This window comes from Silurus meridionalis, chromosome 10 (genome assembly GCF_014805685.1).
Source record: "Silurus meridionalis isolate SWU-2019-XX chromosome 10, ASM1480568v1, whole genome shotgun sequence".
NCBI classification, from domain to species: domain Eukaryota; kingdom Metazoa; phylum Chordata; class Actinopteri; order Siluriformes; family Siluridae; genus Silurus; species Silurus meridionalis.
Genome location: NC_060893.1, coordinates 5,327,829 through 5,354,949, shown reverse-complemented (window position 1 = coordinate 5,354,949; position 27,121 = coordinate 5,327,829). Strand labels below are relative to the sequence as shown.

Genomic DNA, 27,121 nt, shown 5'->3' with positions numbered 1-27,121 from the left:
TCAATGTACAACTAATGTAGCTTTATTACCAGTGTCATTATTTAAATGTCATATGAAATGAATGAAAAGTGTTATATTTGAGAGTAGATCTGCCTGATGATTTCGAGCATTACTGAATGACCAATCACACTTGTGTTGAGGAAGCAGCATCCAATCAAAGTGTTTTAATTCGTCACTGCGGAAAATGAAGGGTTTTTTTTTTTTTTTTATTGTGCGAAAGTGCATAAATCAAATTAGACTCAAGTTTTAGACTTTTCTTTGTTATAGAGCTTCAATTTGTAAATGTTTTTTTTTTAAATAAAGACCAGTTTGAGGTTTATATCCCCTTCTCCTTTTTGAACTACACTAGAATCCCCCACCCCCACTGTTAAAAAAGTAGTTCTAAGTACATTTTAAATGAGATACTTTTTTCCATGAGTAGATTTTTAGGCCAACAAATTTCATTGAGGTAACAGTACTATTTTATTTCTCTTTCCACCAAGGAAACATGGACTGGGACACTGAAACAGACCCTGACCTACGACCAATCGACTTAAGACATTTCAGAGATACGACGGTCAATTTGGACGTCGTTAGTTGGGGTCTACCTGTAGTTATAACAGCTCAAGACGACGTTGCATGGCCAACCCAATATTCTGACTTGAAGCTGATTTGCTGATTTACGAGAGGATTTTGACACTGCAAGTCCTTCAGGGGGCAAGCATAAACCTTTAAAAATAGACAGAATTTCAAACGAAAATACAACAAATTTCAACTTTAATACTGCAAATAGCTAATTACATCACGCTAAAGACACCTCAAAGCTGGAACTGTCAAGAACAGCTTTGCAAACAAAATAACACTAAAACTGAATATTTGTGGTATTCGGATAGATGTCTCCCCAATTAATTTTGTTCAGTCTATTGTAAAAATACATCATGTGTGCAAATTTAAAATGAATATGCACTGGAAATAAATTGCATAACCAGAACGAACAGAAACATACGTCCCCTCTCTGTATAAAGAGCCTTTAGAGATTCGCCCAATGCAAAAGACACACATTACATTCAAAGATTTCCCAAATTAGAAGAGCAGCATGAAGAAATTCATACACCTCATCAAATGTTCTGGGGAAAAAAAAAAAAAGACTTGAAGAAAAGAATCCATAGCTGTGGTTTTTTGCTTTTCAAGTTTGGGACAGACTAAAATGTGATGGCTGATGGCCTGAAAGAGAAGGTGAAGGTGACACAGCACGAAGCCCTATTCTTTATTGTCAGATGTTTTTCCCATAGTGGAGCAATACTGCCTGTCTGAAGCATGTGTTGCATTCAAGGTTTTTGTGGGTGTACTACCAGCAGAGAAAAGTAAAGTATTTTGACTTTCTCTTTATCCTATGATACCTTGACATAAAGTCCCAATTCACAGGGAACAAGGGGCTGAATGATTTGATCGTGATGAAATAGTTGACATTGTACGCTCAGCATCCACATTAATAAGAACATCTGTGCCCCTGCTCATTCATGTAGCCAGTCGTGTGGCGATATCGAAATGAAAAAATTCATACAACTCGTGCAAGAAATGTGGTCTCAGTAAATTTGCATGACTGTTGGTGTCAAATTGGCATATTGCGTATTTTAGAAACGGCTGATCTACAGGGATTTTTGTAGGGGTGTATAATAATATCGATACACGTGAGTATCGCGATATTTTGTTTGCCGATACTGTATACCGCAATACTGATATTTAAGAAAAGATTCATGCCATTTGTTTCTTTTTGATTTTATTGTTTTTATCTCGACCACTAGATAGATAGCAGTCTTCTTATCTCTTACAACTCTTAATAGTGACAGGAGGTACTAGGATAAGGGAACACTTTCTTTCCGCTTCTCCCATTAGGGGTTGCCACAGAGGATCATCCGTATTCATGATCCGCATGTTCGATTGGGCACTAATGTAAGCGTTTATATCCACCTGTTTTCTGGGGTCCCTGCTGTAAAAACAATTATGGGCCTTTCTTACGTTATTTTCTTGCCTTCCTAGGATTGTAGCTTTTAAATTTAAAAATCATGCTTTTACCACTAGCCTCGTACTTTATGGTAATACTAATAATATAATACAATAATTGTCATCATCATCAACCCCACTTCATATTGGGTGTCTTTAATAATTATGTGCATATGTTTAAAAAATATATATAATTTACCATGTTAGGTACTATGATACTTACGTAAAACATATCCCTAGATTGCACACAGCAATCTCTAATGTTGACACAGAATGGTGTGAAAAACAACAAAAAAAATCCAATCAGAAGCATATCTGTAGCAAGAAACGCCTTGTTAAAAAGACAATTCAGAGGTGACCTGCCAGGCTTGTTTGACCTGAAACTGTGGCAACCTGAACAATCCCACTTTACATTGGGTCAACTCCTAGAAGACAGGAACAGGAATTTGAGGTTATAGTGGGACAACAATATTGGATAGCTAGACTGGAAAAACATTACCTGGTCAACACTCTCCATTCTTATGTTTGCTAAAGCTATTGACTTGTATATGTTTTGTGTACTGATAAAAGTAGTAAAATAGATGACAGCAGTCCCTACAGTTAGTATCCCAAATGCCAATCATTAGCATCAGAAGAAAACAAACCAAGCTGCTGTGAGTTCAGTTTAGGAAGTCTCATTTTACTGATAGTATCGATCCAAAAGCCTATAGGGGTAAAATGCACTCACAAGCTCACTCGAGTGGTGCCGTAATGTGGTCACGCTAACTGCTTGCTTATGCTTTGCATGTCAAGAAAGACCACAAGGGTTCTTGATCTTGTTCACTTTGGCTGAGATAAATCTTGAGATAAGTGCGAATGGCAAAAGCCAATAAGGCAAGAGTGCTTTAGCTGTCAAAGCAATAACATATGGCAATGTTCATGGAAAAACTTCCTTGTGCTTCGATCAAGCGTCAATGCCTGGTTGAATCTTCCTTCGACAAGTTTATAAGGCACAGACCCAAATTGCTGTGTGATAGTTAAGTGGTGCTTGTGTTTTTAACCGAAAACAGACTGTCATGATTGCGCAAAATAAATGTTTCCCTCTACCAGGTGCAATACAGTGCAACTTATATACAAGAATTTAACGCTGATTTTATTTTTTCATTGTGCATACACCTGAGTCGATGGTTTTGCATGCCCATCGTTCGGAAACACCTGTTTTGTGTAGTTTTTTGAGACACATGCTCCGTTTGTTTATATGCAACAAACTGTGTAAAAAAAAAACACTAGAAACACTAGAATTGAACGGTGAATAACTGAAAGAAAGTTTTGCGGACAGAGGAGTCCAATTTTGACATTTTTATCTCTAACTGAAGAACTTTTGTAAGATGGAAAACAGGAGAGAAGATGTTGGAAGACTTCCTCACAGCCACAGTTAAACATGGAGGTGAAAGCTTCATGGTTTGGGGTTGTTTTTGTGCAGGGACGGTTGAAGATTTATTCCGGGTAAAAGGAAAAATGAACCAACATGGCTACCGTTCCATACTACAAAACCATGCGATTCCGTATGGACTCCAGCTCATTGGAACTGACTTCACCATACACCAAGACAATAATCGAGAGAATGTCTGTAAGCATTATTTATAGAGCAAACGGTCAGCTGGAGTGTTAGAGATAATGGAATGGTCTGCCCAGTCACTGCACCGAAATCCTATTAAACTGCCCTGGGATGAACTGGATTACAAGGTCGGTAAGATATCTTCAACCTGGAAAATTTGACAAGAGACATAGCAAAGTATTTCAGCTAAATGTTTGGAGAAACAAACTTTCCAGATGCCAAAAGTGTGTAAAGCTCTTATTCATGTTAAGGGAGGATTTTTCGATCAAATAAAATTTTAACTGTTTTATTAAAAATTTATACTATCTGCACATTTATACATGCTTGGTATCTCTCATAAAAGCAAGTCAAAATTTTTTATTTTTTGACAGGCACTGTAGACAATCATGTCTACATTTGAAGTCTTAGTTGATCTAAAGCCTATGCCAAGAACACTGGGAGCAAAGGGGGAATACATCCTGGATCAGACACCAGTCCATCACAGAGCGCTGTACACTCATTCACACTCGTTCAGATCTAGGTTCTGGTCATATTCCATATTCCATGCAGTATTTTATAAACTGGTAGGAAACCTAAGAACTCTGAAAGGAAAACAAAGAAACTCAATTTTGAATCTTTTCTTTTTCAATTTTCTTTTTCACTTTCCTTTTCTGAGACTTGAAAGCAGGAAATATCAGTATACACTTGACCACATTTTCAATATAAAATGCCATATTTACATAGTTGTATCAATGGTTAAAGCCAACATTTTGTACACAACAGATAGACAGCTATCAGCTAGCTAGCTAGCTAGGCAAACAAGCAAGAATACAGAATTAGCTAAATCTGCTAAAAGAATAGAAATGATTTCTGAATTCACACTATATGTAAATTTGAATAGTGTCTCTTAATAAGTGTTACAGTGTCATATTTATAGACATTTTCCCCAGAATGTTCTTGTGACCTATTAGCAATTAGCAGTCCGTGTTTTAAAACCTCTGGTTTAAGTAGATTACCAATTTTATATTGAACACCACTTGCACACTGACTCATAGGCCTGTTCGTTCCCCCACTAGCGTGTTGACACAAGCATCTTACACTCTGGCCAAAACAGCTTCTATATAAGGAAAAAAAGCAACAATATCAACAAAACCGTGCATGTCATCTTTCGAAGTAATGTTATCTATAAGTTTTAAAATGGGAAATTTTTCCATCTCATGGATGCTGCACGCCAGTTCTGAACTAGATTCCAGCTCAACTCCACTGAAGCTGCACAGTCAAGTCTGTTCACTGTCATTTCTTTCAAAGCCTCACCGTTTGTAATATCTGCTAAAATACAGTCACAGAACCTAAATCCAGTCTGCTTCAGAGACAGAAATCCCTCTCACCTTTTTTGTCGCATCTTTCAAACAATACCTTTTCAAAAAACATAGAGTCAACGTCATGAGTTTAAGATCATACCCCCTTTTAGAATCTGCGTAAATGTTTTTTAAAAAATGCATGAAGGATCACATTTATATTGCATTTCGCTTTTCATTTAGTACTGGTCTGAATAAGCTATTTCACACAGCAGATGCTTACATATAGTCCACAAGACACATTAATAAATGAATACACTCAAAAGTGTAATATACAGTATGCTTGATTCTTAACACTGTGTGTTGGCCCAGATGATCAACGATCCAGGAACTGCACATTGTTTAGTTTTCCTGCATCTCCTGCATATCTGAACCCCATTCCAGCAGCACCTATTTGATTTCCTACAGTGCCTATTTAGATCCATTATTTTCCACTAATGAACTTGAAAACAATTATTACAAGTTGCAAAGTGCAATCATTCACTGATGCTCAACAAGGCAACACTATACATTAAAAGCCAAGGAGTAAATCTTTAAACAGGATGATAATTGTAAAGACAAAATAATAAAGGCTTACATGGGCTCTATCTTCTTCACCCCATTGGAGGACGATTTGTTGCTGCAATGAACGCACACTATAGACAAATTGACTGGGACATCAGATTTTTTTTCCAGCTTTATGTTGTTCTTCCCCAAACTGTTACTCAAGGTACTTGTGAGATTTGGATCCATTCAGTGAGTGATTCAGAAAGATTTGGATCCGTAAACAGATTCGGATTTCTCATCTCTAGTTGGTAGATCTTGAGTGGCCTGCAATGGAGCTCTGACCTCAACCCTGCTGAACACCTTTGGGATGAACGTAGCTCAGTGCGGGAAGACTCGCGGTGGTGGTGGTGTGTGTTTATATTAACACGGAATGGTCCAAGAACTCTGTGCTTGTTTCACACTACTGCTCATCTCTAGTGGAGTTTGTGACTGTAAGATGCAGACCGCTTTATTTACCACGGGAATTCACCACTGCTTTCATTGTCGCAGTGTACATTCCCCCCAGCGCTAATGCTAAGAAGGCACTGTGTAAACTCCATTGCGCTATTAGCAACTTGCAGAATGCTCACCCCGAAGAATTGTTTAGTATCGCCAGAGATTTCAACCATGCGAATCTCAGGACTGTGCTCCCGAAACTCCATTAGCATGTGGACTTTGCAACGAAAGGAGCGAACACGCTCCTTGTTTACACAAACATCCCCGGTGCGTATCATGCGGAGCCCGACCCCATCTCGGCTACCACATCTCTGTTATGCTAATTTCAGCATACAGACCGCTCGTCAGACGCTCTAAACCGGTTCTGAAACAGGTGAAAACCTGGCCAGCAGGAGCCACCTTTGCTCTTTAGGACTGTTTTGAGTGCACTGACTGGGAAATGTTTAGGGAGGCTGCAACCAACGGCGATTCCATCAACTTAGAGGAGTACACATCAACAGTGACCAGCTACATCAGCAAGTGCGTTAATGACATGACCATCTCCAAGATCATCAATACACGCTCTAACCAGAAGCCGTAGATTGTCGCAAAAGTGCGTGCGCTGCTGAAACAAAAAGACTCTGCTTTCAGAACAGGGGACAAGACGGCCTTAGAGACAGCAAGGTCCATACTGTCCCGTGATATCAGAGAGGAAAAGCACGCACACGCCAAGAGAATCCACAACCACTTCAAAGACAGCGGAGACACCCGGCACATGTGGCAGGGTATCAAGGCGATCATGAACTACAAGACAACATCGCCTGCTTGTGACCGTGACGCCTCCCTGTGCCGAAGAAGTCTACTGTCTCCTGCCTTAATGACTATCCATCGTGATGAAGTGCATCGAGAGGCTTGTCATGAGGCACATCAAGACCCAGCTTCCACCCTCACTGGACCCCATGCAGTTTGCATGTCGTCCAAACCATTCCACGGACAATGTCATCTCCACAACCCTCCATTTGGCTCTCACCCACCTGGACAACAAGGACACATACGTACGAATGCTGTTCATAGAATTCAGCTCAGCATTCAACACAAACATCCCTTAGCATCTAATTGATAAACTGAGCCTACTGGGCCGGTACACCTCCCTCTCCAACTGGATCCTGGACTTCCAGACTGGGAGAAATCAGTCAGTCTGAATTGGGAACAGTATCTCCAGCACCACCACACTGAGCACTGGGGCCCCTCAGCCCGAACCACGTTGTCAAGTTCACTAATGACACGACTGTGGTGGGTTTCATTAGCAGGAATGACATACAGAGAGGAGGTGGAACGGTTAACAGCCTGGTGTGAAGCCAACAACCTGTCTCTGAAAGTTGACAAAACAAAAGAGATGTTTGTGGACTTCAGGAGAGCACAGAGTGGCCATTCTCCACTGATCATCAATGGATCCTCAGTGGAGATCGTCAAGAGCACCAAATTTCTTTCTTGTTTATCTGGCGGATAACCTCACCTGGTCACTCAACACCGGCTCTATCACCAAGAAAGCCCAGCAGCATCTCTACTTCCTGAGAAGGCTGAGGAAAGCTCGTCTCCCTTCCCCCATCCTGACCACGTTTTACAGAGGGACCATTGAGAGCATCCTGAGCAGCTGCATCACTGCCTGGTTTGGGAACTGCACCGTCTCGGATCGCAAGACCCTACAGAGGATAGTGAGAACACCTGAGAAGATCATCTGAGTTTCTCTCCCCTCTATCATGGACATTCACACCACAATGCATCCACAAAGCCAACAGCATTGTGGACGACCCTACACACCCCTCACACACACTCTTCACCCTCCTGCCATCAGGAAAGCGGTTCCGAAGCATTCGGGCCTCTCATCCAGACTGTGCAACAGTTTTTTCTTGCAAGCCATCAGGCTCCTCAATACACAGAACTAAACTGAAACTCACACACACACATACACAACTGTGTGTTACTTATATTTAACCATATTATACCATTTACATGCAGTTTTTTGCACCTCTCGACTGCTGCTACTGCTGTTTTTGCACTGCATTTTGTTTGTTTACAAATACTCTTAGTTATATTCTTTATAGTCCTCTTTGCACAGTACTGTATATTCAGAGTATACAGTAGGTTTACTGGTCGGTGCTATCTTGTGTTATGTGTATTGTCCCACACTTGTGTTTCGTCTGCACTAGGTTGCACTTAATGCACTTTATGTAGCTTTATGTTGTGTGTTGTAGCTCTATGTTGTTTAGTGTAGCACCAGGGTTGTGGAGGAACGTTGTCTCGTTTTTACTGTGTACTGTGTACCACAGTGTATAGCAGAAATGACAATAAAAGCTTTTTGACTCTTGACTTGACTTGAATCAAAATGCTGACTGCACCCCAGGCCTCCTCAACTCATCTACATCAGTACCTGACTTTGCTAATTCCCTTGAGGTTAAATGAGCAGAAATGTCCACAACCACACTACAATATCTAGTGTGACATCTTTCCAGAGATGTGTTTATTACAGGGGACTAAATGTGGAATTGGATGTTTAAAAAAATCACATGCAAATCTTATGGCCAGCCGTCCACAATCGTTTGTCCATATAATTGAGATTAACAAGCCTTTGTAAGAGACACCTATTTATCCGGAACCTAAACTTGAGATGATTTCAGCTAAAAGGACAAGAAAAAGACCAGGATTAGAAAAGTCATCTCTACTGTGTCTTGAATCCACTTGGGCCTGGCAGTACTCCTGTTTCCCAGAGGGGTCAATCAGACATAGCAAAGGTCTCAGTCTGGCTTCAGAGGGGTCAGAGCATTGTGGGTAATGCATCAATATTACAATGTGTGAGAGACCGCCAGGGTGCAGCAAGGGGAGCCATCAAGAATGCATTACGCTGTCGGAAGGCCATTAAAGAAGCAATTACAGGGCAAATGGAGTCTGTCAGCAATATCCATTCCAGCTCACCAAATGAGCAAAGACCCACAATTAGATGTTTAGCCGCGCTGCCTGTTGCTGCACTCTGACGAGAGCCAAACTCAGAAAACACAGAGCTGAGCACCAGGATGCAGCTGGCATGTGTTGGGGAGGCCTCACATTATCAGCTCCTGTACAGCTCCTAACGACTCGTCTATTTAATACTATCAATCCAATCATCACCAGTTACACTCATTAGAGCTACAGAAGCAAAGACATAGCCTAGGGGAATTTCAGACTTCACCTGGCAAAAAGTTATGAATGTCTTCGAAATAATTCATAGCATTTCCAGCTTATATTAGGAGTTTCTCACAAGTGCAGGGACGTATTTGTCACACAGAAGTAAGAGCTCACACTGAGCAATAATCCGATCACTGCAGTGAATCTCCAGCCAAGTGCTTTGCCAAGATGTATTGATGAATGCATATTAAATGAAGTTAGTTTGACTCCAACTCCCCCTTCCATGCCTCTTTTATCCCACTACCTTCCAAATGCAGCCTATTCTCTTGGAAGAGCTCCATGCATTTTTCATGGCTGGTGGCAGAGAAAAAAGATCTCATCGTTAATCTTGGTAAGCTGAAGTCATGGCAAAGACACTGACCAGCATGGATAAGAAATCTAGCAGGATTCTTTAAGGCTCCATTTATTGTGATGTACAACTTACCCAATTAGATTTTTATCTACCTACCCTGTACCTGGATTTCTCTGTACCTGAATCTTGGACAAAAAAAGAGGAATTGTTCTATAAAACCACATTTATTCTACCACAAAGTTCTCAGTAAAGAGAGCCACATAACTTGTCTGCAACCTTCCTAGATTCTCCCACACCAGCCAAAAATACACCAGAACTACTTCTACCTCTCAGCATTTATTTCACCCTGCATTGCACCATGCACCATCTGATCCTCAGGCATGCTTCCAAACTCTTCTTTGCTCTGGCACCTTCAGTAGGTGGCAAAATAAACTTCCATTTGATGTCCAAACAGACTTACATATTTGAGAGGTTCTAAAATAAGCACTTATTTATAGGTATGACAGTGGCAGGTTGTACATTTCACATCTAGGCCTTTAGTGGTGTCCTACCTGACTCAATCCACCTCCTAATGCCACCAATTTGATGCCATTGATATAGAAAGCATCACTATTATAAAGAAACACAATATAACAGAGCATGTCTCTTATACAGCAAGAATGAATATCATTAAAAAAATTATGTTTCACTGCAGCCGCATCTACACTTCCTGCATACATCATCTCTTTTTGATTGTATTTCTCAGCTTTCAGGACACCATTAATCCAGACCAACTCCATATGTAGAAATGCAGCCCCAAACTTGCAGGAAACCTCCACCATGCTTCACTGTTGCAGATACTTATTTTTGTACTGCTCTTCAGCCTGACTTATTTTAGATTTTAATTAATCAATCCAGAGCACCTGCAGCAATTTCTCTGCTCCCCAGTTCCTATGTCCATCCATAGTGTCACTTAGCCTTGGTTTAATATCACAGGTATGGCTTTTTCGTTGTAATTCTGCCATGAAAACTACTTCTGTCCAGACCTCTCCAGACAGTCAGTGGGTGTACCTGTGCCTCACAGGTTTCCACCATTTCTTTGCTGATGGCACTGCTGGAAATCTTCCAGAGTCAAAAGGATGAAAGCATGATGTGCCAAGGTTTCTTTGGCTGACACTGTCTTCTGTCCTCGGCATTGTCCATTTCTTTGTGCTTTTTTCAAAACATAGCAGTCTACTTTGAAATCCTTGTCTGTATGAGAGACCTTGCTGATTCAGTTTAACTACCTTGTTTTGTTGCTGTGCTCATTCTTCTTATGGTGACATGAAACTGTCTTCCACACCCTTACGTTAGTAGCAATGTTCACCATACATATAAAATTGATGATCATCAGCACTTGCTTGGTATAATTGCTTAATCATATACCTGATTCTGATTGTACAAAATCCCTGACTTTGTGCCAGTGTACAAAGTGTGCAATAATTATCTCTGTGCTTTTATAACTATTTTCTCCCAACAGCACTTTAGACGATGATATTCTTAGTTTGTGTCCTAATGAAGAAGGATTATGATGTATTTATTGATGGAGACTTTAAAGCATCACAAAAGTAATCGTAAATGTGAATTAAATTTACAGTGCTCCAGATTCTGACCATTTAGCTGCAATTTATGTTCATTCAACATTTTTAATACGCACTCCATCCTGCTTATGGTTTCACTGGATCTGGAAAAACGGAGCATGAAATGGAAATACACCTTGAACAAGACGCCACCATGCACCCAAACCTTCACACCTAGGGGCAATTTAGTGAAGCCAATTCCAAAACATGAATTTCTGCACTAAAACACAGAATGGTGTATGAAACTACTATTTGAGGTGACATCAAAAAGTTGCGAGACTAGCTCCGTTTACAAGAAAGTACTTTATTTATCTACATTTGCACACTATTATTATTCAAACAGTCCCCTTGCACAGCAATACAGCGTTACCAGCGTTCCTGCTACTTCTGGAATGTTACCTGGAAGTCTTTTCGAATGGAGCTGGATCTGAGGATGATGTCTTTTGGCTGAGTGACTTATGAAGGTCGGTGCTCACTGTGACTGTGTGTAGCCTTGTGCTGCCATCTGCTGCCAACATTTTATACCACCTAATGTGTATAACCTAAAGGTTTTTACTGAAAAAACCTAATGTCCTCTTTAAGTGTCAATTCATCCATGATGACACTCGGGATGAAGATAGCAAAAGTTATATTTATGGGAATGTAATGAAGGTTTCATGTTGGTGAACTAGATCTGCTACGCTCTACGTTAGTGCTGCTGAGAAATTTGAACACTCCTCAGTGAAGCATGCTGAAACATAGAGGTGGAATAAAGATGGAGTGAGAAAGACCCCTGTAGCACATCTACACAAGTAATGCTGGGCAAGTGGAGGGACGAATGGAAATATGCTCCTATAGCCTGGTAACCAAATAACCCAGAAATTACACACTATAGAGTTGAATTTTATTACATAAAGGTGTATATAATAAATCCATTGACACCCATATGATTGATTGAGGCTGGGGTGGTAAAGGGACAGACTAGAGGAGCTGATGGCTCATTTACATTCTGGGTCACACTTGGCAGCTGTTCACAAATTTGTGTGCGTGTGTGCTGGTTGAACAGCAGGATGGCTTTGTAAAGACATAGTTATTTCCCTATTCACTTCACAGAACAAGAAAACGATTTTACTGACGATCTATACGAAATGCAGAGCAGTATATTGTTTTGTGCAATCCCAAGCACATATATGCATATATACCAAGAAAGGTATGTAGAGGTGTGGATACAGCATGCTTCCAGCATCCCAGATCTGACGCCAACACACACACATGCAGGATGAACCACACAATGTCCACACTGGAACAACTATATGTTATAGCACGGTTTCTGCAGGTTTTTAAAGACCTTTTTAAGACAATTAAGAATGAAATTTAAGACCTAAATCACGACATCAAAAACACAAACACGTAGTTAGCAACTGGCCTTAACCAAGCCCTAAATAAATTTTTTTCAAGCCAACTCACTAAAAGTTGTACTTCCCCATAGCTGAAAAATAAAATCTGTTTTAGGTTTATGCTACAATCTAAGAGAGATTCGTGCCAATAACTAAAAGCTGATTGGCTGTTACAATTTGGTCTCATTTGTAATTGGAAAATTATATTTGGACTAGCGAAAGAAAGAACTACATCACCAATAAAACAAACCGCAAATAAGCATTAGAGTTGGAGTTTCATTGACATCGGAAATTTAAGACCTGATTACATTAATTAAACCCTAGAACAGCGACTTTTTAGAGGCTAAAATTAAGATTTTTATATGTTAGACTTTTTAAGACCCAGCAGAAACCCTGCTTTTAGACTGGACTACTATGATTACTTGTATGCGATACTCATTGCAATATAAAGGGAAGTGGTAGCTCAGTAGTTTGGATGTTGGACTTCTGATCAAAAGGTCATGAGTTCGAATCTAAGCACACCTCATCCACTACCACTGCTAAGACCCTGAGCAAAGCCCTTAACCCCCTCAATTCTAGATAAAGGTGGGTGTGTTCCAAATGCTGTAAATGTAAATGACACTTTAATCCAGTGCCATCTTTAATGAGAGCTGGTAACAGTGGGGAATTCTCACAGTCTGAAATTTCCGAATGAATTCTCGTGAAAATAAAGAGTATGCATAATGGAAAGCCCAACCCGAACTCCAAGCTTTTAAATGGGGTCAATTCAAAAGCTTTTAAGAGCAATTACCACAGCAGGCTAACGTCACTTTACGTTCGGTGATGGTGAATGGAGTGTACTGTGTTTATGCCTGAGTGAATGTACTCCCTTTTACTCCTTCTTTATGAGGATTTACGACCGAACTGTACTACATTTGGAGTGGAGGGAGTATGAATGATGGCAGTGTGTGGCTGGAGGTGGGCTGTGCAGTAGTGATGGGAAGATCGGATCATTTTAGTGACTGGGTTCTTTGAATCTCTGTCATCAAAATGAACAAATCTTTTTTTGCCTTTCATTCCTTTGATCAGAAATAAAATTATATTTTTAATAAGCATATCCCCTACATACACAAACGCTGACTATAATTCCAAAATATATGTTTATATAACTGCATAGTGTATATGGGACCAACAAACAAACAATGAATCGGACCAGAGGATTAATGAGACAAACTACTCAATTCTGTTTTCTATATAATGTGCTGCATAGCGTATATGGGAGTCACGTGACAAAAGAACGAACGATTTGAACTAGAAGAGTCGAGAGGTAAACTACTCAATTCTGTCTCCTGTACATAACATACATTTTGCAAAGCTTTGCTCATGCGCGTTCAGTAGAAAATGAACGCATCACTCATGAACGACCCATCACTACTGGAGTAAAGAGAGAGAGAGAAAGAGAGAGTACGGTGTTTTTTTCAGAGCCAATACACTGCATGTGTGTGTGTTCACCCGGCTCATTGTCACATGATTCCTCGCTTAATTTAATTTCTTCACTGAAAATGGCGAGGAAAATGAGCATCTGCAGCACTTTGCGTCTGAGAACTCCTCAGACTGCAAACTCAGCAAAATTACAATCTGGTCCTTGCAGAAAAAAATGAGGCTCTCTTTGAATCTAGAAATATTTTTGAACTCTGTTTCAGGTTGGGCCCTTGATGAAGACAGAAAGCATTATCACGCCTGACACACACACACACACACACACACACACACACACACACACACACACACACACACACACACTCACCTCTCGTCAACAACCTTGCCGTTCCGCATCCAGCGAATGACAGGGAGTGGGAAGCCCTTCACCACACAAGGCAGTAGCACCGTATCTCCTAGTGGCTTCGACACAGCAGACGGGCCAATTATGACTTCCATTCTCTCGACAACAGCAGAGTCTAACACAGAACAGAGGAAAAAACAAAAAACAAGCTTCCAGTTTTTTATAATGTACATCTTCTCTAATGTACGTCTTTATAAAGCAGCGTTTCTCTCAAACAATGAATCGAACATGACCCAGGCTTCTACTTATAAAAAGAACAGTGTTGGACTAAGTACTCCGTTCCTGTACAAATTTACTGCTTAAATATGACTCCATAATTAGTAACAGTATTCCATGAGCATTTCTACTTGAGAAAAAATACAAAAGCTTTAAGTATCTAAAGAAAAAAATTACTTGAGTACTCAAGAACTATGAGCGTTATATTTCAGTAATTGATGCAGTTCAGCCCTTTATTCGTCTGCACATCATACCTGTATTAGAAGAAAGTTTTCTATAGTCACAGATAGTGAGAGAAAAAATGTGAGATAAAAGTGAGATAAAATACAGGAAGTTCCCCAAATTATGATGGAGATGCATTTCGGAGACCCCATCGCAACTTGAAAGGCGAGACGCTGCCTAGCCTACACTGGAGTCTTAAAGAATGGTGTTCAGCATGGGGTAGTTTATTGTAATTTGTTAATAATGTAAGAATTTACAGTACACAATTTAGCAAACTTACAGTACCGTAATGTATAAAGTTTACAGCAGCCACATGGATAAACGCCGGTTCGTGAGTGGAGGACGGAGCTAGATGCACTCTGTTTGAATGTCCAGGGATGTTGATGAAAAGGAGAGAGGCAAGAGCAATTGGGCTTTGAAACACTAAAAACAGAAAAAGGTACACGCTCTAACTGAACACACAACACAAAGCTTTCGACTGCTGTTGACAGTATTGCATCACGCAAGGAATACGCCGCAAGGTTGCCTGCCATGCGAAACTTAAAATACTTTTACAAATGTGTCGTATCGTCATCTTAAGATTAAGAAATCGTAAATTGTAAATCGTAATTCGTAATCGTAAATCGTACATCTCAAGTCTCACTCGGGTACTTCCTGTACTTTAACATCCTTGAGTATCAGCTGTGTATCAGCTTATACTCACTGTCGGTGCATTTCAAACTTTGTCCCAAGTGTGAATACTGAAATAGTAAAGTGTATGGTAAATAGTCCTCAAAAATGAACCTGGTGATTCAACACTTAGGTCATTATTCGCCATGAAAAACCTTTAGGTACAGATATACAGGTCAACCAATTCATTAGTTTTGCTGACTGACAACTGACTGATCAATAGATGCTTGCTGGAACTTTTAGCTATTGACAAAATCCATACAGATAGTTTTTCCGGTCCGCTGTCATTACGGGAGCGGCCTCTAGAGATGACTCACTGACTCCGCATGCTGTTTGTTTTTGCACTTCAGACTGTGTGCTACATTTTTTATTTATAATCTATTAATTATACAATTATATTTACTCTAATATATTCATATTTATTAAATTTAGCCCATTTTCATGATTTAGTCCATTTTCATGATTTTATTTCTGTAAGTTCAGTACTATTTTACATGGAGTGTTATGTTTATATGCTTTTTAGTCCAGTATTTTAAGCTTTGCTATCGATATCGGTAAAATCGGTCGACCTCTTTGCAGCACCTCTATCAGAAAGACTTTCCATACCAGGTTATAAATAGGGCTATGATGATGGAGATGAGCTTCGAAGCTGCACTCACTCAATTATTTCGGCTTAGAAGCCAGCGAGTGTTAAAATAAAAAGAAGATTTGGCTAGGTATATTTATTGCACAGATGTATTTCATCATTAACAGCCTAAAGGATGTAATCTAATTTGTAGCCTGTATTGAATAAAACTGTAATATGAATATTTTTCTGAACATAACACATTATGCACATTTGTTCTGTCGTGTTACCTGGTAAAAGCTCCAACTGAGCATCTTGGCTCCTCTTGGAAGGCCCAAGTCCCTCGATGACGCATTGATACGCACCAGCGTCGGCCTGTGAAGCATTGCTGATCACGAGAGCCACACGTGGCAGCTTCACCAGCCGCATGTCTGTCTCTACAGTCTGACCGTTCCTCTGCCAGTGCGTGAAGGGAGCCAGATCATCACTCACCTCGCAGATGAGCACCTCGGTACCCCCGGCGTGTACGGACACGCTCTCTGGTTGGCTGGTGAAATGTGGCAGACCTGCAGCGCACAAAAAAAACCCCAATACGAATAAATAAATAAATAGCTCTCACTCACAATACAGTTGCTATTAGGAGCCATTGTTCTGTCGATGTGCATTGCATTTTTTTCTCCCCCAAGAAATCTCTTGGAATAAAAATATGAAACAAAAAAACCCCTGCGATTTTCATTACCATTAACAATAATGCAAACTGATACTCATGACCTCAACCTTGTTTGGATTATGAAGGTAATGCCGTATAATTCCGCTCTTTATTGACATATCGCACTAACAAATGGACAAACAACCAAAAATCCTCTGCAATTATTTTATTACTGGCTACGTCAAAGCCTTAATGAATGTTAGCTGAGAAGTAAACAGTCAAGCTTTCAACACAATATCCCATTCCACATGTAGTATTACAATAACCTCCACTCCACTGGGAAGAATTGTGTACCTATGGAGATTTGTGCTCATGCAGCCACAAGTTTGTTAGTAAAGGCAGGTACTGATGTTGGTGAGGAGGCCTGGGGTGCAGTATGCGTTCCAGTTCATCTCGAAGGTGTTCACTAGCTTGGAGGTTGTTAGCTTTAGCAGGCCACTCAAGATCTTCTACTCCAACTCCATTAGAGCCCATGGAATAAAACCATAAAGCATATCTTCATGGAGCTGGCTTCATGCATAGTGGCATTGCAATGCTGGAACAGGTTTGGGTCTTGTAGTTCAATTGAAGGAAAAATTTCATGAATCTAAAGACATTGTACAGTTTGAGAAAAAAGATGTGGCTGAAAGATTCAAGTGCCCCAACATTTTTCTCCATGTGTGTGTGTGTATGTATATATATATATATATATATATATATATATATATATATATATATATATATATATATACACACAGTACAGACCAAACGTTTAGACACACCTTCTCATTCAAAGAGTTTTCTTTATTTTCATGACTATGAAAATTGTAGATTCACACTGAAGGCATCAAGGGCTATTTGACCAAGAAGAAGAGTGATAGGGTGCTGTGCCAGATGACCTGGCCTCCACAGTCACCGGACCTGAACCCAATCGAGATGGTTTAGGGGTGAGCTGGACCGCAGAGTGAAGGCAAAGGGCCAACAAGTGCCAAGCATCTCGGGAACTCCTTCAAGACTGTTGGAAGACCATTTCAGGTGACTACCTCTTGAAGCTCATCAAGAGAATGCCAAGAGTGTGCAAAGCAGTAATCAAAGCAAAAGGTGGCTTCTTTTAAGAACCTAGAATATGATATTTTTCAGTTGTTTCACACTTTTTTGTTATGTATATAATTCCATATATAATTCCACATGTGTTAATTCATAGTTTTGATGCCTTCAGTGTGAATCTACAATTTGTATAGTCATGAAAATAAAGAAAACTCTTAGAATGAGAAGGTGTGTCCAAACTTTTGGTCTGTACTGTATATATAAATAAAAATACAGGAACATAATTTAAATTAAAAGAAGTGGCAGCAGAAAAACCCCAGTGAGACAAACCAAATCGTCAATGTCAGAAAAGTGAGGGACTGGATTCAGCTTTAGCAGATTTTTGGAAGAAAAAAAGAAGAAAAGAAACAGAGGTATGTGTTAGTGTGAATAGTAAACACTTAGATACGGTTTTCTTTGTACTAATAATAATCACTCACGGGTGCAAGGCGCTCAGTAGGAGCGCTAAAAAATAAATAAAATAAAATCAATAAAAGCCCAGGAGTGCACTTTTTGGACATGAGGTTTATAATGGACTGTTTATACGACTCCAGTAGCACTTTACTCATTAATAGCTCTGCTTGCTGTGTTGCAATGCTCTAGACATTTAAATTCAGGGCCCTGCGAGAGCCAGAGTGATGTCCTGATGATGTTACTGAGTGTTTGGGTTTCTTTTCTGTGTTGGGAGACCTCGTCTGCGACCAATGAAATGATCCTACAATGGTTTAGGTTGCATGAACAAATTTGCATTTACATGCCCATCAACTGAACAATGCACCTCAACATCCATCCTACATAGCTGGGATATGCAAAGAAGTAACAATTTCCCTGTGGGGACAATAAAGTATTTTTTAATTCAATTCAATCAACTGTGAAGAAACTGTAATGAATGGACATTCAGTGTCACCCAGATGAGGATGGTTCCTCTTAAGGTTTCTTCCTCCTACCATCTCAGGGAGTTTTTCATTGCCACAGTTACCACTGGTTTACTCATCAGGCTGACTCTACACTTATAAGGAACAAACTAATCCGCACTAAGCTTATGTATTATTTTATACAACTTCATAACCAGTTTATCTTTTTACAGCTGATTTGAGACAATGTACATTAGGGATGTGCATCTCCATAACTGAGGCTGATGCGCTTCTCATCTCAATGCATAGCCAGCAATACAATACATTAAAACTACATATGAAGTAGGGCTGCACGATTAATCGAAAAATGTATCACGATCTCGATTCATACATGCATTCGATCTTCTTTTTAAATGACAGCGATTCACGTGCATATATAGTATTTCCCTGTATTCAGATGCTGCATTCACGTGTTCACGTATTTACTTACAACATTCTAAGATGCTATATCAGTCAAACTTACTCACACTGTGTAAAACCAAACCCTATTTATTCACCAATCAGACCCGATCGTTTCTCTCCTCCCTCGTCCTTATTTGCGGCGTTCTGCTGTCACTCACGTGACGTGTATCAAAGCGGCAGACCCGAATACATTGGTGGATTTAGAGCGGTAACATAACTTGGTGGATTTAGAGCGGTAACATTGGTTTTATTCAAAAGAGAGGAAAAAATGAGCGCCAGTTCGGAAATTCCTGGTGGCGACGATGCAGCAACATTGGTAACGAAAAAAGGAGCACATTGCACCGTGTGGAATTTTTTCGGGTTTAAACCTGACGATGATGCGCAACGAGTCGTAATCTGTAAGCAGTGCTTTTTGGCATTGTGGCAGCCCCGCAAGGTAACACCACCAATCTCTACAACCACCTCAGACGTCACCACAAAATACAGTACGAGTTAGCCATGAAAGACAAGGGAGCCACACAAAAAAATACCAGCCGCCAGACCACACAAACTTCAATAACTCAGACATTACACGGTGCATCCCCATACCCCTCAAGTTCCCAGCGGCACAAAGACATAACAAACGCCATCGCTTATCACCTAGCTAAAGACATGGCTCCTATAAACACTGTTGAAAACGAGGGATTTAAGGCAATGATAAAGACTTTAGACAAGCGCTACTGTCTGCCCTCTCGCAACTATTTTTCATCCATTGCGTTGCCAGGTCTATATACTCAGTGTCGCATGACAGTCAAGAAAGAACTGCAAAATGCAAATTACTACTACTTTTATTATAACTGAAAATCCTGTGTAGCACCGTTTTTACTTGAGTGCAATAAATGTTTTGGTTGAAAACATGAGAATCGTGTGAGAGAATCGTGATCTCAATTCCCATGGAGAAAAATTGTGATTCACATTTTAGCAAGAATCGTGCAGCCCTAGTATGAAGCAGCTACTAATTCAATGTGATACCCTTACTTTAATGCAGTTCGTTTCAATTTCAATTTGATTCAACACAATGCGATTCTAAGCAGTATGAAGCAAAGGGAAAAATATGGTGCTATGCAAATTCAATATGGTACAGATAATTTGCTTTTGTTTCGTGGGTTCTAGCACACAGCAAATCAAAAAATTAAGTGCTTTCTGACGTCTAACACATGGCCCTTACACAAACTGGTCTTTGTAGCGCAAAAAAAAAAAAAAAAGATCAAATAAAACCAGACGTTCTTTTCCCGTTCTGTCTCCAGGAAGATGCAGCTCTACCTCTGCCGTGTTAATCTGTATTCTATGTGACTCTCAGGACGCAGAATCTCGGTCATATTCACGTCGCAGCAGCGGTGCTGAGAGAACGCATTTGAGAAACATTTTAGCGAAGAGAAATGAATCCACATATAAAATTTTGGTCACAAATTATTGGCAACTTTCTAAATAATTAAAGTTTAGCGCATTGACTACTGAATATATTTACAGTCAGACCCCAACCTATGACCACTCTACTTACGAAGTTAATCTCTAAAGAAAAAATAAATAATAATCGTATTTTTTATTTACTTTATTTGTAGTATGTAAAAATTTATTTTTAAATGTGTAATAGTGCCTCTTTATGTCTGCGTCGGAACGCTTCATAAAGTAGGACTTGATGAACTTACGACCCTTTTATCGGCCCCTATCTACGTCGAAGTATGGGTCTACCTGTATATTAAACCCGTGTGGTGTTATACACTAGCTTCACTATTCTTACCAGTTTAAACTCATACATTAGCCACAGCGGATTAAACACACACACATCCAGCGCACTGTTTTTTTTATTCACTGTATTATGTCTAGACCGTATTTAACGTTGAATACATAAATTCTAACATTACATTTCACATACAAATACTGATGCACTGATGCAAATATGTTAAAAACGATGCAACGTGATACAAATGTCACATTTTGTCCAATGCACACTTTTAAGAATCTGTGAATTTTACCATGTCCATTGTTAAATAGCGACATACAAATAAAATTGATTCTGCTCTTGGATATAGACGTGTCCTTGGTCATGAAAATCTCCTACAGCACACTCCTGCGTTATACACGCTGCATGCTGCACAGAGAAGTCTTTACTGAGCCGGAACAACAGAGCAAACATCTCACCAGGCGAACGATTCAAATCAACAAGCACATCGCTCTGAATAGACAAACAGAAACTGGGTTTCAGAGGGAAAAGTTGAAAGATCGGGGAAATGAGTTATAAACTGCTAAAAGCAGCAAAGCAAACACACAACACTGAGAATGTGTTGAAGATGGCAGAGGAACAGTGAAGCTGCAAACATCTGGCTGCAGTTGCAGTGACGCATCAAACACTACACTGTGGCTATTTTGGGCTTCATAAAGACAATATTTATTCATTCTTTGGATTCCAGGGGGCACATAAACACGCGCACACACACGCACATATAAATGTGCGGACAAACATGCGCACACACATAAATGCATGAACACACTTCCACACATGTACACATACACGTACACATTAATGTGAGGACAAACATGCACACAGAAATGTATGTACACACTTACTTACACATACAGGCAAATACACGCAGACGTACACACACATACATATGTTAACATGTGAGCAAATGCACACACACACACACACACACACACACACACACACACACACACACACACATATGTATAAATATATACAGTGAGGAAAATAAGTATTTGAACACCCTGCTATTTTGCAAGTTCTCCCACTTAGAAATCATGGAGGGGTCTGAAATTGTCATCATAGGTGCATGTCCACTGTGAGAGACATAATCTAAAAAAAAAAATCCAGAAATCACAATATATCATTTTTAAACTATTTATTTGTATGATACAGCTGCAAATAAGTATTTGAACACCTGTCTATCAGCTAGAATTCTGACCCTCAAAGAGTCTGCCTTTAAAATGTCCACCTCCACTACATTTATTATCCTAAATTAGATGCACCTGTTTGAGGTCGTTAGCTGCATAAAGACACCTGTCCACCCCATACAATCAGTAAGAATCCAACTACTAACATGGCCAAGACCAAAGAGCTGTCCAAAGACACTAGAGACAAAATTGTACACCTCCACAACGCTGGAAAGGGCTACGGGGAAATTGCCAAGCAGCTTGGTGAAAAAAGGTCCACTGTTGGAGCAATCATTAGAAAATGGAAGAAGCTAAACATGTCTGTCAATCTCCTCGGACTGGGGCTCCATGCAAGATCTCACCGTGGGGTCTCAATGATCCTAAGGAAGGTGAGAAATCAGCCCAGAACTACACGGGAGGAGCTGGTCAATGACCCGAAAAGAGCTGGGACCAGCTTTTCCAAGGTTACTGTTGGTAATACACTAAGACGTCATGGTTTGAAATCATGCATGGCACGGAAGGTTCCCCTGCTTAAACCAGCACATGTCCAGGCACGCCTTAAGTTTGCCAATGACCATTTGGATGATCCAGAGGAGTCATGGGAGAAAGTCATGTGGTCAGGTGAGACCAAAATAGAACTTTTGGGTCATAATTCCACTAAACGTGTTTGGAGGAAGAAGAATGATGAGTACCATCCTAAGAACACCATCCCTACTGTGAAGCATGGGGGTGGTAGCATCATGCTTTGGGGGTGTTTTTCTGCACATGGGACAGGGCGACTGCACTGTATTAAGGAGAGGATGACCGGGGCCATGTATTGCAGATTTTGGGAACAACCTCCTTCCCTCAGTTAGAGCATTGAAGATGGGTCGAGGCTGGGTCTTCCAACATGACAATGACCAAGCACACAGCTAGGATAACCAAGGAGTGGCTCTGTAAGAAGCATATCAAGGTTCTGGTGTGGCCTAGCCAGTCTCCAGACCTAAACCCAATAGAGAATCTTTGGAAGAAGCTCAAACTCCGTGTTTCTCAGCGACAGGCCAGAAACCTGACTGATCTAGAGAAGATCTGTGTGGAGGAGTGGGCCAAAATCCCTCCTGCAGTGTGTGCAAACCTGGTGAAAAACTACAGGAAACATTTGACCTCTGTAATTGCAAACAAAGGCTACTGTACCAAATATTAACATTGACTTTCTCAGGTGTTCAAATACTTATTTGCAGCTGTATCATACAAATAAATAGTTAAAAAATCATATATTGTGATTTCTGGATTTTCTTTTTTAGATTATGTCTTTCACAGTGGACATGCATCTACGATGACAATTTCAGACCCCTCCATGATTTCTAAGTGGGAGAACTTGCAAAATAACGGTGTTCAAATACTTATTTTCCTCACTGTATATATATATATATATATATATATATATATATATATATATATATATATATATATATATATATATATATATATACACAAATACATATACACATGTGAAGAATCATATACACAAACATACACTTCCACACACAATTGAGCACATGCACACACACACACATACACATGTACACACACACATAAATCTGTGCAGAAACATACAACACACACAAATATGTGCTTAGACTAATAAATCTGTGTACACACATACACATACATATAAATCTGCACAGTAACACATACAGACAGAATGCCCACATACACACATTTACCGACACAAACACACAGATACACACAGAGTCCCCAAAAGCCACTGTCCTGCTACTGTAATTCTGATTTTCTCTTTCAATGAGACAGACAACGTGTGTGTGTATGGGTATGCACCCTCCAACCCCTCCAACACACACACACAAACACACACACACACAGAGGGAGATCATTAAACACAGCCGTGGGCTACCTATTGCCTGAGGGAAAGCTTTGGGCTTTCAACGACTGCACATATGAATAAATACACCTGGGTGAGCTGTCTCATCACTGGCCTTCATATTTCACAATGAAAACTGTAAAGACGAGAGAGAGAGAGAGAGAGAGTGAGACAGAGAAAGAGACGGTGTCTGAAGGACACTTGTCCTTCCCTTTTCCATATTCCCATTACTGTTCAATAATTCAGTGTTTAGTAAAGAGTGAACCGTCTTCGTAAACATGATCGCGTTATTGACTCCATTTTATTAGACATACATTAAACGTATAAAGCGTGCAGTGTGTGCTTCTGTTACACGAGAGTTCAAGCACACGGCAAATCGATTCTGTCCGTTTCAGGGGCAAAAATAGAGAGCTGAACTGGCAAAAAAATCGAGAGTGACTTGCGGAGTGAACAGCTACTGCGAGGAAAAACTGATTCAGACCAAGAACTTTTACAGTATTCAGCTGGATTTACTAATTAAATTATGCCTGTTCACTATTTGTACAGCATGGGTTCACTATTAGGCAACTAATCACTACAGTAAGGTTTCACTACTTAGCAAATAATTACTACAGTAGGGTTCACTATTTGGCAACTATTCACTACAGTAAGGGCTCGCTATTTTGCAACTGATCACTACAGTAATGCGTTCACTATTTGGCAAATAATCACTACAGTAAAATTCGGTTCACTATTTAGCAACTCTGGGGTTCACTATTTGGCAACTGATTACTACAGCAAGGATTAATTATTTGGCAACTAATCACTGCAGTAGGGGGTTACTATTTGGCAATTAACTGCCACTGTTCATGTTCTATATAGTTCTATAAAGATCATGTCAATACTATTCCGAGTTCTATATTACTACTGGGGTTCTATATAACTATTTACTATTTCCCACAGTAAACAAATGCTTGGCTTGTGTGATATAATTATCAACCTTGCAAGCTATTTCTATGCTACAACGAATTTTGTGTAGAAGTTCTGTACAAATATTGGTGGACACTTGTCTGAGTGATGTCCCTGAAGCTGAAAACTAAAAGAAAGGAGATTTTGAGTTTATCTAGATTAGGATAGAATCTAGTTTTCCCCAAGGTTTCCTTTTCACACCATCTCAGAAAGTTGTTCTCTCACCACCGTCATCACTTGGCTCACTCATTTGGGATAAACATAAACGGACTGATTTATGATGCTAAAATGTACAATGATCTAAAAAGCGCTACACAAAAACTTTCATTGAAATGAACATTAGACAAAAGCATTACTTTGAAACAGGGGGTATTATGTTTCTTTTTTTTTATTGATTTCATAGTTTGCTCCATATTAGTGCAGACTCACAGTCCAGCTGAGTTTCCACCATTGCCACAGTTCCTGACTGCACAGCTGATTATATTATCTTGCCTTTTGAATACATGAGCTTTTGGGCACCCATAGCTGGCTGGCACAGATGTAACTTCTAGATAATTATAAGTCAAACACAAAACTAGGACATTTTTGATACTCAGTTTGGTAAAAAAAAATCCAGAATCCCTAAAGTTGTTATAGTTAATATTTTTATTTAAATTTAATATTGAGCATTTTAGAGCTCATTTGAATTGGCCACCCTTCAGGCATTTTATAGACACACCCCCAACAGCCCATCACATCCTCTTAACTCATTATGAGATTATTAGATGTTTATTCAGCATGATATAAGTTATAACATCAAATCTCATCATGTAAATGACCATGTGTGTATGGAAAAGATGGTATGGCAGTCCTTCCTAAAGATAACACTAGTTATGCTAGTGATGGGTCGTTCACGTTTAATCATTTGTTTAAGTTGTCTTAGAAACTGCTTTGTTCATTCTCTTATCATCCACCATAAAATAATAATAGCTCTGAATAGAAACAGAAAAAATTAGTTTATCTCCTTACATGTCTGTACTTTTGTACTATTTGGGGTTCATTATTTGGCAAGTATTTTCTACAGTACATGTCTGTACTGTATAGGGTTCATTATTTGGCATCTACAACAGTATATGTTTGTACTATTTGGGGTTTATTTTTTAGCAACTATTTACTACAGTTCATGTCTGTACTTTTTGGGGTTCACTATTTGACAACTATTTACTACAGTTCATGTCTGTATTGTTTGGAGTTCATTATTTGGCAACGATTTAATACAGTTCATGTCTGTATTATTTGGAGTTCATTATTTGGCAACGATTTACAACAGTTCATGCACGTACAAGTTTAGTTTAGTTGAAAAACATTACTTAGCAACTACTACAGTAGGTACACCCCTCACATTTCAGCATCCATTTCAGTATATCTTCTCAACGGACAATACTATAGAAATTAAACTTGGATGATTTTTTTTTAGAGTAGTCAATGTGCAGTATGTATAGCAGTACAGATTTACTGTCCTCTGAAAACAACTCAATATACAGCCATTACTGTCAAAAAAGCTGGCAACAAAAGTGAATACTGTACACCTTAATTGATAACAGCTGTACGTCATTTAACCATGCAAAGCCACATGTCCTGTTCCTCATGGTCATGTTTTTGTCTGCTTGACAGGAATTTTCTCATACTGACTACTGGATGTTTAACATGGCACCTCATAGCAAAGACTCTCTGAGGATTTGAGGATTCAAATTGTTGCTTTCCACAAAGAAGGCAGAGGCTATAAGAAGATCGGTATCACCCTGAAACTGAGTTACAATACAGTTGCCAGAGTCATACAGAGGTTTTCCAAGATGGGTTCCACTCGGGACAGACCTCGCAAAGGCCCAAGAAGTAAAGTCCTCGTGCTCTGTGTGTGTAATTGCTGCCAGCATTGCTTAAGAGGTTGCGGAAGCAGAAGGTTCGCTTGTCAGTGCTCACATCGTATGCTGCACCCTGCAACAAATCGGTTTGCATGGCCATCGTCCCAGGAGGAAGCCTCTTCTGAAGCTGGTTCACAAGAAAGCCTTCAATTTGCTGAAGACAACCTGTCCAAGAACATGAATTAGTAGAACCATGTCCTGTGGTCTGATAAGACAAAAATTTTGTTTAACTTGTTTGGCTCAGATGGTTTTCAGCATGTGTGTTGATGCCCTAAAAATAGTGTCTTGCCTACAGTCAAACATGGTGGGAGTGTCATCATGGTCTGGGGCCGCATGAGTGCTGCTGGTTCTGTGGAGCTGCGGTTTATTGAGGGAAACATGGATTCCAACATGTACTGTGACATTCTGAAGCAGAACATGATGCCTCCCTCAGAAACTGGGATGAATGGCAGTTTTCCTACATGAAAACAACGCCAAACACACCACCAAGATGACAACTGCCTTGCTGAAGGTAATGGAGTGGCCAGGTAT

The 27,121-nt window shown here is 39.8% G+C and overlaps 1 protein-coding gene across 1 annotated transcript in view; it reads right to left on the bottom strand.

Annotated features, from left to right (window-relative positions):
- LOC124392945 (neogenin) overlaps window positions 1–27,121 on the bottom strand; it is a 148,834-nt gene that overhangs the window by 38,305 nt on the left and 83,408 nt on the right. The window contains 2 exon segments of the mRNA XM_046860244.1: window positions 14,152–14,302; window positions 16,150–16,425. Coding sequence (XP_046716200.1) covers window positions 14,152–14,302; window positions 16,150–16,425 — 427 coding nt within the window.